This window comes from Grampus griseus (assembly GCF_964374135.1).
Source record: "Grampus griseus genome assembly, chromosome: 10".
In the NCBI taxonomy this organism is placed as follows: Eukaryota; Metazoa; Chordata; class Mammalia; order Artiodactyla; family Delphinidae; genus Grampus; species Grampus griseus.
This window is the reverse complement of record NC_139004.1, coordinates 85,545,163-85,559,753: the sequence shown is the minus strand read 5'-3', so window position 1 is coordinate 85,559,753 and position 14,591 is coordinate 85,545,163. Positions and strand designations below refer to the sequence as shown.

General features: G+C 43.4%; 1 protein-coding gene across 3 annotated transcripts; it reads left to right on the top strand.

Annotated features, from left to right (window-relative positions):
* Window positions 1-1,987: 1,987 nt before the first annotated feature.
* Window positions 1,988-14,397, top strand: PROK2 (prokineticin 2; the record flags this gene model as incomplete). 3 transcript variants are annotated; one of them, XM_082663611.1, is made up of 4 exons in its annotated part: window positions 1,988-2,083; window positions 5,524-5,649; window positions 12,736-12,798; window positions 14,293-14,397. In XM_082663611.1, the coding sequence occupies 4 exons, from the start codon at window positions 1,988-1,990 to the stop codon at window positions 14,395-14,397; spliced, it is 390 nt and encodes a 129-aa protein (XP_082519737.1). The 3 variants fall into 3 exon arrangements, with proteins under 3 accessions (XP_082519737.1, XP_082519738.1, XP_082519739.1); XM_082663612.1 differs by lacking the exon at window positions 12,736-12,798; XM_082663613.1 differs by lacking the exons at window positions 5,524-5,649; window positions 12,736-12,798.
* Window positions 14,398-14,591: the final 194 nt, after the last annotated feature.

The following is a 14,591-nucleotide window of genomic DNA, read 5'->3' as shown; positions in this document are numbered from 1 at the left end:
TCGATTTTCTAACTTGGCCATGGATGCAAAGATCTGTCCTATCAGAGGCCTTCATTTCTCCTCTAAAGCATTAAAACAATTAAAAGAAACAGCAGGATCAAAAGAATCAATATGAAACCAAACCAACCCTATTGTTAAGTGTTTCCAACCTTGTTTCAAAACAGCCTTATGAGGATTGTTTTCCAAACAGCAGTGTATGAAGACATCTACTTTTGAAAACTGATTTTCCTATGAATACGTATCTGGTTTTCTATGCTTGGAGAAGCAGGGAATACCCAAGCTGGCGTTCAGTAGTAACAAATATGAAATAGACCATTAAAAAAAAGTTGTAGGAATGTTAAAATCCTTGTTGACTGGTTTTTACGTTTACCCGGCAGCATTCCAATGCTAGCGTTGGCATGGAGACTGGAAAAGGAAACTTTCCACCAATCTGTCACTTGCTACTGTTCCCACTTATTTTACCGTGGATCCAATTTTAACAATTTTTTAAAACATAAAAAAAAAGTTTGATGCTTTTTTGCTTTCTCTTTCAAGACGTTTCTCAAGCATAAAAACACGCATGAAAAAGCTTTCTAAAATCAGTCAAAGATCTAGTTTTCCAAATACTCAGCTGTTTTCATTAGGATAATTGCCTGGTTTTTTTTGTTTTGTTTTTCCACGTTTAGTCTGAATGCTTTGCCATGGGGGAGCCCCACAGTCTGAAAGTAACTTTGTCCCCACTCTCCTCACTGCATTTATTACAGAGGCTGGAAGACGCATCTGCTTTTCAACAGTTTGTGGTCCTTTTGAGACCAGGGAAAGCTGAGGTTTCAGGAAGAAAGTTGGGCTTCCCAAAACTTCGGTGGCAGCAAGTTTGGTATGGTCACACCTAGGATTTCTTGAAATCAATTTCGTTGAGGAAGAACAGTCTGAGATTCTTGGAGCTAGGCTCGAGGTCACAGGTGGAAGGCAAATCTGTCACTGGTCCTCTCGTAGGTGGCCTAGAACCCAGTAGGCACTCAAGTCATGTTGACACAAATGAACGAATCCCAGTACCGCCGTATCGCATCTTACAAAGACTGAAGGGTGATTATCTTGGGCTAGGAAGTAAAAGAGAGAGCTGCCTACCCAGAGCTTAAGGGGCCTCAGGCTGGCATCCGAAGCCTGGCGATCTCATTCCGCTTTGGCATCATTCTGAATTGCTCTGCCTGAAGCTGGCGCGATGTTAAAGAGAGAAAATGCATGCGAGGAAAATCAGAGAGCAGAGGGTCGGGAACAGATGTGAGCAGAAAGGAACAGCATTTGAAATGAAAGAAAGAAATTGGACTCCCACAGCTGGAAGCACAGACCCCCTCAGTGTCGTCAGGGATGTGGGATAATTTTGCCCTCCCTTTGTTCTCCCCCCCCCACCCCCGTCTTCCAAGTTCCCAGGGCGTTTGTTTGATGTCTTTTTCTGTTCGATTATTGGACCCTAAGGACGGACCCAGGGTCAGTAGGTGACATACAAAAATGAACGAATTGAGCGGTTCTTATCACCTCCCTTGCTCCCCCCCCCCCGTGTCCACAGCGCCTAGCACGTAGTAGGCGCTCCTTAAACATCTGGAGAGCAAATGAGCTGCAAGTTTGCGGCGCTGAGCACGTGGGACTGGGGAAACCAGGACAGCAGAGGAGGGTGTCCCCGACCACAAAAGCCATGCGGGCGCGTGCGGAAGGCTGCGGCGGGCGCTGCCTGCGTGGCGCCCGGGGCGGGGGCGCGGGGGCCCGCGGCAGCACGTGCGCGGTGAGGACGCGGGCCGGGCCGGGCCGGGCCGGGTGGGCGCGGGAGGTGTGCCCGCGCCGTGGCCCCCGCGCGTGCGGCTGCCCGGGTGGCGGTGTGAGTCACTGCGGAGCTTGTGTTTATAGCCGCCGGCAGGCTCGCGTGAGACGCCGGCCCGCCAGCCAGCCGCTCCGCGATCCAACCCGCGCGCCCCCAACGGCCCCCCAACCGCCGCCCAGGCCCGAGGGCGCCATGAGTAGCCCGCGCTGCGCCCCGCTGCTGCTCCTGCTGCTGCTGCCGCCGCTGCTGCTCAAGCCCCCCGCGGGGGACGCCGCCGTCATCACCGGGGTAAGCGGCCCCCGGTGCACCTGTCCGCCCGGGTCGCGCGCGCCCTAGAGGCACCGGGTGGGGGGCGGGGTGGCGACCGCAACGGGGAGGCGGGGGCCACCGGGAGGGTCATCCCGGGTGGGGACTCCTGCTCCAGTCGCCCTTTGGCGCACTTGGAAAAGTACCCTGCTCCCAAAGCCGCGGACGGCCGGGACATCGGGCGCTCCCTGTAAGAAAAAGTGACCACAGTCTCACCTCATCACCTTCATCACCACCTTCTCCCGCTTGCTTCCCCCTCTCTCCTCGTGTTTGGTCTGTTTTTCTCTTAAGCTGAAAGAAGTTTCCTTTCGCGGTTTTCTCAAGCACTTTCCCCAGACGTTCCAGCCTCTATCCTTAAAATTTTAGTGTCCTGAAATGCAGAGGGGCAAGACCAGTACCCCCAAATCCCGGGAGCCTGAATTCTGTAGTCAAGGAGTTTGCTCCCCGAGGCATCCTCCGCAAAAACCCTTGGAAATAACTTGGTCTGAGGACATACGTGCACTTTGAAAAGCAATGTGGACGCTGCCTTCTGGGTTCCAGGTTTTTTGGTTTGTTTGTTTTTGTTTTTCCAGCGTCCCGAGGTTCTCCCTGTAGAAGTTTTCCACTTCCAGTTATTGGTAAAGCACCTCCAGCGCTCTGGTTTAATTCTGGAGTAGGTTGCCATGTAGATGTTGCAGTTTAGAGAGATGTCTTCATCATTTGTACAAGCAGGAACTAGTTCAGGTCTCTTCTGCGTCCACCAACAGTTTTCTTTGTGTGGATCCGAAGGATGAGTTTACAGCACAAGATAAAAATGTCTAGTCTACGTCAACAATGCAAAATCGCTACGATTTCCTGATTGTTAAATGCTTTACTCTTCTAAGTCTTAACTTATTTTACACCTCCATTAAATTATTTCAGATAGCTAAGTGCACACAATAGGGTTTAAATAAAACTTCTGTGTTTGAAATGATGATACGTAGATAATGAAATAACATTTAAATTTAAGGGAAATGTCATCGTCTTGAGAAAATTAAGCTCTATTGTCTCCATGTTGGTTAATAGGCTTATAGCACATTGAAAGTCCTCATACTAGAACAGTATGTGGTTACAGCCAATAGATATTTGGGTGACAGCCAAGAGATGCTTAATTATAAGCATTGTGATATTTATTAGAATAGTTTGTAGAGATTTTTACAAATGTATTTGAATAGCTTTGTCAGTCCCTGTGGTTGAAAAAGAGTTTTTACAGGTCTTTCGAATACATGAGAATTGAAACCTGATGAGTTTTTTTCCCCCCTCTTCCCCTGCTGGCTCATTTTAAATTTCTCCTAATCCTCTGAGTCCCAGATTCCTTTGTGATATAAGTATCTTTTTGTTCCATTCACAAGACAACACTATTTGAACAGATCAGCAGTGGGTTAAATATGAAGGGCATTAGGAAACAGCTGTCTAATTAAAAATATATAAACCTATGCAATTCTTTGTGTGTCTGAGAACTGAAGCTTTTTGTGTTACAAAATGAAATTTTATCACATTGAATGTTTATCTGTTAAGGTTTAGACTGGGCTTATTATATAATTATGTGTGCTGTTTTTCTTCTTGTTTTAAATCAGTGCTACCAAAAAAAAAAAGAATTTAAAAAATTTCTCTAAAACAACATGGCAATAAAGAAATGTAGTTATGTTTCCATGACAGGAACCATCTGGAGTCAAATAAAAAACTCAATAACTTATCTAGATATGTCATCTCTAGGCTGTTAAACGTCCAAGTGATTGGTTGAATTTTAAGAGATTTTGGCTGAATTTTGATTGTCTTATTAAAAGAGCTAGTGGGGCTTCAGAATTCCTGCTCTTGAGCATCTGTTGAAGTAAAATATTGCCTGAAACCTCCACCTTAAATATTTACTTTTGGGGGGGGGTAGTATATGTAGTTATTTTTAGATTGATTTATATGGCCACATAAATTTGTTAAGGCAGTATTGGAAAAGATCGAGTATTGAACGTCTCATTTATGGAATGTAAAATGGCTACATATGTGTGATTTCTGGCATTCAAATAAAAATTGGAAAAGTGGGAATGTTTATATATTTTCCTATAAATGTTCAAATACCCCAAGATGAAAATTGTAGTTTAAATCCAGATATTTGTTTTAAATAGCTCGAGAAAAAATTCTTATGGAGGAAAGAAAACCAACTCTAAAGCAAGATAGCTGATCACTTTTAACGAAAAAATAGTGAATAAGAGTGTGCCCATATATTTCCATTTTGAGAAGTTATAGCTGTCCCCAAAACCAAGAACTCTGAAGAAGTGTTTTAGTTGTTTCCATGAAATCTACATTTAAAATTTGTGTCTAAATTATACACTTTTTAGCTTCTTACGTATATAGTACAGGTTGCTTTTACCTTATCACTAGCAAAACATTACTGCACACCATTCAGACAAAGCATCCTATTTATGGTTGGTTTAGGAGAGAAGAATAGTTCTTCAGATCTATTTTCATGCAAATAAGTTTAGACTTCATTATTTACTTCTACTTAGTCAAGTATGGAAATTCTTCCATAGTTAATTCTTTGATTATATGTATTTACAAGTTTTTATATCAGGAACAACAGTCTTGAGTAATCACTGTTGATAATTGCATCTGTCGCTTGCATTTCTAAATCTGATGGATCTTATAGGATAGTTCAGGTAATTTTGTAATGTACACATATGTATATCCGAAGCCAATAATTTCCTTTTTGCAGGTTACTCACCCAGAAAAGAGTAATATAAGGCAAAAAGTCTTGGTCTGTCCATTCTCAACCTGTGAGATTTCTTTCTTTCAAAAGGAAGTGGTGAAAATCAAGTCAGTGGTGTGAGAAACATCAAATCTCGTGAACCAAAATGCAAATATTTGAAAGAGAAAATGAGTAGTATTTCAAAAATCGACATCAGTGCCTTTATGGGTCTGGAGTATTTCATGCCAGATTTAGAGACCATTTAAATCCCTTTTTAAAATTGGGCCCAATGTATTCTGCAGTTAATAGTTATAAAATCTTGTGATTCGATTTATGGAGTTCCCAATGGCCATGTATGGTAAAAGACTAATATAGACACGTTCTTCAAATTCAGAGCCGGTTCATCCATAAAGCGCAAGAAAAAAAGAGCTCATTTTGTTTTTTAAAAATCTTGTGGTTTAAGATTTTCATAATGTGTGGGCCATTATTTAGGTGATTTTTTTTTTTTTTTTAACCCAAGTGGGAAAGTCACTTCTGGTCAGATTTTGTTGTAAATATCTTCAAGCAAATGAAGATAACACTTCTTTTTTTATATGTAAGATTCTTAAAATCATAGCGGTTGGATATTAAAAGGGCATTTTTTTTTTTTGCTGCTAATTTTAGATCCCCTTAGCCTGAGTCATTCCTGTTATCTGTATTTATGTGTTTGCTTATTACATTTCAGGCCTGCGACAAGGACCCCCAGTGTGGTGGAGGCATGTGCTGTGCTGTTAGTATCTGGGTTAAGAGCATACGGATTTGCACACCGATGGGCAAAGTGGGAGACAGCTGCCATCCGCTGACTCGTAAAGTTAGTATATATATTTGTGTTCTTGGTGCTTCTCTTACATTGCAGTAACTCAACTCTGAGCAAGGCCTGTGTGACATGAAACCCAGGGTAACGTGCTAGAAGTTGGGAATCAGAAGCTGAAGTGGAAAACCACTTCCTCACTCCTTTCCCTTTCCATTTGAGAGAATTGTATCCTTTACCATCCTTATTCTATTAATCATTTACATATCATGCTTCTCGTGGCATTAGAAGCATTTCATGAAAATAATTTCAAACAGTTAAATTTGCTTAAAAAACTTCAGGAGATATATATATATATCTATATATATAGATATATAGATATATATATAGTTTATGCTTCTTTGCAGAAATCAGAGTATGCACGCTCTTGAAAAGATGTTTAACATCAGACCTGCCGAAAAGGCAGAAGTAAATAAGTTTGTGTTTTGGTTTTTGCAGAAAATCATCCATGATGCAGTCACTCTTGTATCTTCACTTGAAAGTCCTCTATTTTGACTCTCTCCACAGGATGCCTTGTTCACAACCGTGGAGGTTCATGATATTTAACGTGCCAGTTTATTATCTAACAGATCAATATCACAATGCCCTGAACACCACTTTTGAAAAGTGATTGCCAAGAAGTGGCAGGACCAATGGCAGGACTGGACAGGGCTTTAGAGGTTGTGTCCCCAGGGGTTGCAGGCTCTCTTGACTGCAGGGGTCGGGCAGCTGTACGAGACATCTGGAAGGGGGTGGGTGGCAGGCAGGAGAGAGCAGAGAAGTTTGTGGAGCCTGGAGAATCATTGCCCTTCAGATTCAAAACGTTTGAAATACAGTATGAGTACAGCCAGATACCCCAGGGATGCCAGGTTGCAGGCGCCTTGCTCTTCTAGTGGTACGTCTTCATTTACCCAACAGTTACGTGGGGTGCAGGGGCAGGGGTGCGTGCTGAAGGACAAGTCCCAGGCCTGGTGGCTCGTTGGCGGCGAGTTCAGTCGCCTGCAGTGTTCTCTCTACACGTGGTATCCTCTCGTCTTAAAATAGGTTGAATGTTTTCAAAGCAAGCTAGATTCCACCTTCTGCTTCTTTTTTTTTTTTTTCCCCCCACATGCGGCTTAGGGTTTAAAACTGTAGTAGTGCCAAACATCTTTCCCGTCCTCCAGAGTTACAGATAACAGCTAATATTTTGACTCTCTTGGAATGAAATAAGGAAGGATGTATATTGGCTTGGGTTTCGCTCTGTGCGCTGTAGTGGGGCCCCTGGTTGATTGGACCCATCTGAAGACGGCATTGGGCTCTCCTGTGGTTTCCTTGAGAAATACTTCCTGTTGTGTTTAGACCTTTCCTCCCTGTGAGCCGGTCTTGTCGTTTGTAAGCATGATATGCACCTTTTATTCTTGGCCATTTTGAGACAGGAAATGTTTTAAACCATTAGTTGTTTGGCTCTGTGCCAGACTCCACCCCTCCACACCCCAGGTGGGGAGGGATGGTGAAGCCCCAGCCGCCTTTGACCTTGATCTCAGTTTTTATCATCTGCCTTATCCAACGAGAGTCATCTTTTGTCCATTGGAGTCGCTGTTGCTGAAAAGTTGACTCTTAACTCACCCTCCTTTAAGACTTACGTTGTCTTCGTACAGTGTTAGTATAACCTCACGTGTGCCCCAGGTACGAGAATCTTGGGGCCAGTTTGCTAAAGCGAGTGAAGAGTGACACATTCTGGGCGACTATTTTTGTATGAATCACAGTACTAGTTGCTGCTCGTTGGATGCAGTGGTGTACCAGACACTGGATACTAAGTGTTGTGGATGTGTTTCTCACGGTAATATTCACAGGAAGCCTGCGAAGAAAGATTTACTTTTGTCCTATTTTCCATGCAACAACGTTCGGCCGCAGAGGGGCTCAGTGAGTGGCTGAGGTCCCAAGGTGATAGGTCAGAGGGCAGGCTGTGGATTTCACTTCTGTCTGATGCTCCATTGTCTGTGTGGTCTTAACCACTATATTCTTCTGCTTCCGTGAAAGCTGCCGTCGTGTTTAATTTGAACATGTTTTTCAGTGCAGTTAACCCGAACTGGTTTGTGTGGGGAAGATGCTCACTGAGATGAGGGACAGTGGTCCAGAGTTGGCCCCTGTCTCATCCTGTAGTTCCGATGAGTTTTCCAAACCTGAGATATTTTGACAAGAGAACCAGATTCTGCCTCCCCGGGTTCGTCTAGTTTCTAGTTGAGGTTTAGTGCAAGGTCAGTTCTGAAAGGAAACAAAGTCGTTCTCCTGCCGTAAACCCAGGGACATCTCTGTGCTGTGTTTTTATCACACTTAATAACGAAGTCTGTAATAACCGAGTAGGGTTTTCCTAATAGAATTAAGTGATAAAAGAACTGAAGTACTGAAAAAATAAGATTTTAATGTCAGATCTGAACTTACCCCCTTCTCAGATGCCCACTTGAAATGTGTTTCTAGACCTCTATGTTACAGCTTTTCATATTGGTTATTTTTCTGTCTTGAAAACACATTTTCATAGGTCATTTCAATGACCGAGTTCTAGTCCCAGAGTTGTTACTTGTCTTGGGCGAAATTTATCCCGGTGAAAATCTAGTTCTTCCAGAGTATCTTTCAATTATATTCTATTCAAAACAACTCAAGAACAAACATTTTTTAATAAACATATCCTGGTGAAACTCCACTCTGAAGTTTTAGAGCTCATTAGTAGATGGTAAAAACGTAGATAGAAAATTCTTTTTAATGCGATGTGTTTATTACTTTTACCTCCCTGTTTTCTTTTTCTTTGGTTAAAAAATAAAGTGGATTAACTCTGACTGTGGTCCCAGGTATTGGTGCTTTAAAAACACGGGCTGTGAATAGGTGAGGACTACACCTACTCAAATTTTAAACTTTCCATTCTGGTTTGGTCTTGACATTAGCCACAGATGTTTGTTTATTTTGATAAAGTGAACAGTATTTGATGAATGAAACTGAGACCTTTAAGTAGAAACTGGTGGCCCCTGAGTTCATTTTACTGTTTTGTTTCTCAGATGTATCAATTAACTTGTAGAGTCTACAGTCACTGCTAGGCTACGGTTTTGTAATTGTAAAGTTTTTAACTTCATATTTGATAATTCAAAAATAGAATAAAATATGTCTACTTAAAAAGAATAGGATGCCTGTTTTCTAAACACATTTTTAGGCAAATAATAGTTTTAACATGTATTGATTTTTAACAATTAAGAATGCATTACTAAATCGTATGTCTACTGGGAATACTTTGCTGTTTAAGAAACATTCGTTTCTATTAATACCCACACTTCTAGAGTTTATAAAGATTAGCCATGTCCATCCCATTCTGATTACCCATTGGCTTTGGAAGTTTAGAATTATGTGACTAGTACTTTTATTCTTATTGCTTATTATTTTATCAAAAAAGTTTAACAACTATGTTTCCTTCAAACAATTAATCTTGTTTTTAAATTTCATTCCATTTTTTATGTTAACATTTTTAGCCCTCATTTTGATTTTCTATTTTTATTTTTGAGCTGCACTTTAAACCTTGACTAATACATTTTCCTTTCCTGAAGCAAAAAAATTCTGATTAAAACCTGGGTCTTGTTCATGTTAAAAAAAAAAAAAAAGGAAGAATTAAAAAGTTATTAGCTGTTTCTATTTCAGAACCAACTTATGGTGAAACATTATAATTTCCGAATAGAGTATAAATTTTTTTTTAATACTGACTAAAATATAACTAATATAAGTGCAAACTTTAGCGAAAGATGGGTGGAAGAAACAAAGTATGCTCATTTGCTGTCACAGATGTCAAGAGTCACTGTCTGCATTTGCTCTCTCAGGACAGCTTCATGCCCGTGATTACAGGTTCAGATTGGCAGAGAGACTCACAGGACATGAATACGCTTTAGGTTAATACGGGGTTTCTCAACCTGGGCTCTTTTGACATTTTAGACTGGATGACTCTTTGTTGTAGGAGCCGCCCTGTGCATTGTAGGATGTTTATTAGCAGCAGCTCTGGCCTCTACCCCCCTAGATGACAGTAGCACCCCGTCCCAGTTGTGCCCACCAAAAGTGCTTCCAGACATTGCCACGTGTTCCCTGGGCAGGGAGGACGGGGGTGTTGGAGGCGGCTGGAATCACCCCGGTTGAGCACACCTGTCTAATACTTCATTTACTTAGCCTTACAGGACACAACGTAGGAAGTACAGCATCTTCGCCTCCTTGGGAACTCATCAGCTCCCTGAGCGCACAGCTCCTTTTGCCCTCTCGTCCACACAGGTGCTGTGGCTGCCATACGTGATTGCCAGGGTGTGTGTGTGTCGGGGGTGTCCTCTTGACTCATAGAAACTGCCACTCATTTCTTGCAAATCTTTTATGATCCCCCTAGTTCCAGAGGCTCAAGGCTCCCCCAACTCAAGTGCAGTTTCACCCAACCAGTGAGGCTGACCCACCATCCCCTGCTTTTCTTTACTTTCTCTGGGGACACACTGCAGTGGGAGGCCCAGGTCCATGTCAGGTCGGCCTCCATCAACCCAGGCCCCAGGTTAACCCTCTACTCACAGGATGGGAGCAGATAACATACTGCATGATTTAGGGTCATGTGAGTATATACCTACTCCAAAAAAATTAGAAGAAACAATTTAGAACTTTACCAAATTAAGATACGGTGGCACTCTGCGTAGCTATTAAAACCAGAAGCTGTGGGACTTGTCATTTTTATTTTATGCACTGTTATACCATTTGAATTTTTTTAAGCTGTGTACTTCTATTGAAAAAGTTGTAGCAAGCCTGATTTTATTAAGATTAAAATTATAATAGGGCCAGTACTCTTTATGTCACGTGACTAGGCTTTTCTGCACGTGTCCCATTATGTTTCCTTCTTTTACACAATTGACTCTGTTTCGAGAGACAGCACGAATAATACTTCTGTTTCGTATCAGGACTGCTTTCTCTTTAAAAGTGCTGCGAATGTATTGGGAATCATGCCTTCTCAAGAGTGCTGAAGGTTCTGCCTCGGTAACTTCTAGAATTGGCTGGTTGGAAACCTAGACTAATAGAAACATTGGCTTGAGTGTATAGTTGATTGTAAAGTAAACCATCAAGTTGGTACTGAGTGACGAGCTCCTTGGCTCTCTTTGTACATCTGAAGATGCATCTTCCATGAACACTTTCTCATGCATGTGTGACTGTCAGACACCTATTAGGTTTGTCATACAGTGAATGTAGAAGTAGCTGTGAATGGACCAGTCAAGAAACGGGCAAGTTATCTGTGGGGTGTATCGTGTCAGAAGTCGTGGTCTGTGTGGTTAAGAGCTCATAGATGGAGGAGGAAACTGCTACAGGCTGGTCCAGTGAAGAAGGGCTCAGAGGAAGGAGGGAGAAACACAGACTGGATCTTGAAAAAGCATAAAAATAAGAAAAGGGCATTCAGGTATAAAGGGACCTGCAGGACAATCTAATCATTATGTTAAGTTCAGTTGGAGCAGATCTAGGTTGACGCTTCCACAATCTTGGTGCTCTCAGTAAGAAAAAGAATAACACAAAGATATTTTTGAAGGTTTCACAAAAGCACACGACCTAGTGAGCACGTTGCCAGGGCCCCTCCTAGGCCCTGGAGGGACCCTACGTAAGCGAGAGCCTTTGGCTTCCGAGTTTGGTGGCATTGATCAGTGCCAGGCAGGGGGTCTCGGGGTGAAGGGGGAGCTCCAGGACCTGAGAAGGTCACCCCTTTACCTTCAGGGAGGTCACAGCTTGTGGTGGGCACAGGAGTTAGGACACACTCGAGAAAATATTTGTTAAATGCCTGTGTACCAAGCAGAGTGCTGTGTCCTCAGAGACAAGAGTCCCTTTCTTCCCAGAGCCTGGAGTCTGGGCCTGGTGGTATCTGGAAGAAGATGGAGCTGGGTTTGACTGTGACACGTTCCTTTTCTAGCTGGCTGACCTCAGTCAGGTGCGTTAATTCACCTCAAGAGGAGGCCACTTGGCTTGTGTCAAAGCGAGGCAGAAATCTGGCTCCCGCTTTGGTGTGACATTCATACATGATGCCCTGATGTGGCCCGGCCCGTGGCAGGCCGCCAGCGTTAATTTCTTTTTTCTGCTACTTTTGCTGAGGACGACCTACGTGACAAGCCAAAGAGTGACCATGGTGTCGAGATGCACAGAGCACCACACTGAAACCAAGAGGACACTTCTTCTGAGTACCTGAAACTATCTTACTGGGTATCTGTCATTAAAATTTAAGTTCCATGAAGGGCAGAGGCCTTTCCTGTTTGGTTCGTCACTGTATCTGCAGCACCTAAAGTAGGGTCTGATATGTTGGTGACACTCAGTAAATGCCTGTTGAATGAATGAATAAAAGACACATGCTTGGCGTTCTCCACGGATACAGTTTGACACCCTTATTACAATTAGAGCTCACTCGTTCCAGGCTCCTTGGATATCGCTGTCTGTGTTCATTTTTCTCAACCTCAGCACCGTTGACATTTTTTTGGCATTTTTTTATACCAGATAATTCTTTGCTGCGGATACTGTCCCCTGAGTTATGGGATGTTTAGCAACATCCTTGGCCTGTAGCCACTGGGGGCCGGTAGTGCTGCCCCCTCCCCTCATTTGTGACACACAAAAATGTCTCTGGACGTTACCAGATGTCCCCTGGGGGGCTGGGGGCAGAATCACCCCAAATTGAGAACCATTGGTTCGTGTAGTCGTTTGGGGCTCGGTGAAAGGAATCTCTCAGATCTCAGGGTCACGAAAGGATCATAAAGGTCATGAGTTATGGCATCTCATACCATCCACTTGTAATTGTCCAGGCCATTCCTGCTGCCTCCACCTCCTCTGACATAGTCTCGGGGGCAACACATGAGCCAGCTATCCGTGGGCCTTTCGACACACACAGTGACAGAACCATTCTAGCACGCGTCTGCATGGAGCCGATGGCCAAGGTGCCCCCGAGTAGACGCTGTCGTTAGAGCCTTGAAAATAATGCTCTTGCAAAAAGACAGCGGAACTGGAATGGCTCTGCCTGTCCACCTCATACCTCCCCTGCCGTCCTACTGCTTCCCTTTCTTCCCTGTGTATTTATGATCTCAACCATCTCCCTGGCCCTTCCAGAACCATTTTGGAAATGGAAGGCAGGAAAGAAGAAAGAGGAAGAGAAGAAAAAGGAAAAAGGAGGTAAGAAGAACACGAGCATGGGAGCACCCAAAGATAACGCCCAGAGTAATCAGCCTTGACCGTTGTTGGACACCCATAGAATTGGGTCCATCCAATCAGTGCACCCTAACAATAAGGTTAGAATGGTTCTGCCACTGTCTGCAGACAGCCTTCTGTTTGATGTATAAAGAAATGATTCAGAGGGCATCTGGAAGATGCATCTCAGTTTTCCCCTAAGGACAGATTACTGGTGTGGGGCGGCCTCTTTTGGTGGAAAGAATAGGAAATACGCTAGAGTGATACCGAAGAGTTGGGAGGCGGGAAGGATGCATTTCCGTGCCTTGCGGAAACTGTAGAAGGATCCCGGAGGCGTGAGTGTGTAAGAGCTGGCCTCTCTCGTATTACCCTGGATCGGGTAATTTGTCATCCCATTTCATTGAATATCCATTGCCTCCAGGCCTGGGGTTAAACTTTCTCCCTATCACTTGAAAAGCACGCAGGTTCTCAAGAGAGCACCACCCCTACAGGGGGAAGAATGGTTTTTGCTCTTTGCCTCTAGAAAGCATACGTGTTTTGAGGGTCCTCCACTTGCCGTGGCACAGAGAACCACCACCCCAGTTGCTGGTTGACCCTCCTCAACCCGGCTTCACCCAAGACATGATGAGCAGGGCTCTTAGAAATAGCAATTGAACAGCTCTTGGAATGAAGCTGACCTTTCACTGCTGGTTCTCCCTAAGCCCAGGTTTGCTTTATTGTATTTCTGCAAATCGAGCTTGCCTCCTTCCCTAATTTTACTCTTATTATCCCCTTGCCCCACCCAGAATTTTGACTTCGTCTCACATCTTTTTTTTTTTGGTGGTAGGGGGGAGGAATGGTTTCTGGGGGGGGTTTTATAGATTTTTTTGGGGGGGTGGGGCCGCGCTGTGCGGCTTGCGGAATCTCAGTTCCCTGAGCGGGGATTGAACCCAGGCCACAGCAGTGAAAGCACCAAATCCTAACCACTAGACCACCAGGGAACTCCCTCACATATTTGCACAAATGTATGAATTTATATATTTCTCATTATCAGTGAATTTTTATTTGCTCACTGTATACATGTGGTTGTGCCCATAATGTTATGTTCTTCTCAAGGAGCTGCAGTCACAGGACGCTCTAAAAAGAATTAAAATGAGAACAAGTAGAAGGCAGTGTAGCTTGCTGCTTAAAAACTTGGTCCCTCAGCTCCCCCTGCCAGCCAAGCTTCAAGTTCTGGATATGTGACCTTGGGCAAGCTCCTAATCTCTCTGTGCCTCAGTCTCTTGTCTGTAAAATGGGTAAATTAAAGTATTTGCCATCTTCACAGAGTGGTCGTAAGGATGGAAAAGGATAATACATAAAAAAAAATGCTGAGCCTGTTGTTTGATGAATAGTTAATACTCAGTAAACACTAGCTATTATTATTCAACGAGATTTCTCAACAAAGTTTTTGTTTTTTTAACATTTCCTGCTCTGACTCAGTTTTCTTTTTTATTTTAGGTTCCATTTTTTGGACGGAGAATGCATCACACGTGTCCATGCCTGCCCGGCTTAGCCTGTTCACGGACTTCGTTTAACCGATATACTTGTTTAGCCCGAAAGTAACCACTTTAGAGGAGAAACTTTAAATGTGAACAGCCACACGATGTCCGTAAAGTCTGTTTACCTGTGATTGTGCCAAACAATTAATATGCCAGAAAGAAATGCTATTGCTTCCTCAACTTTCCAAGTAACGTTTTCCTCTTTGATTTTTTTTTTTTTTTTTTTTGCGGTACGCGGGCCTCTCACTGTTGTGGCCT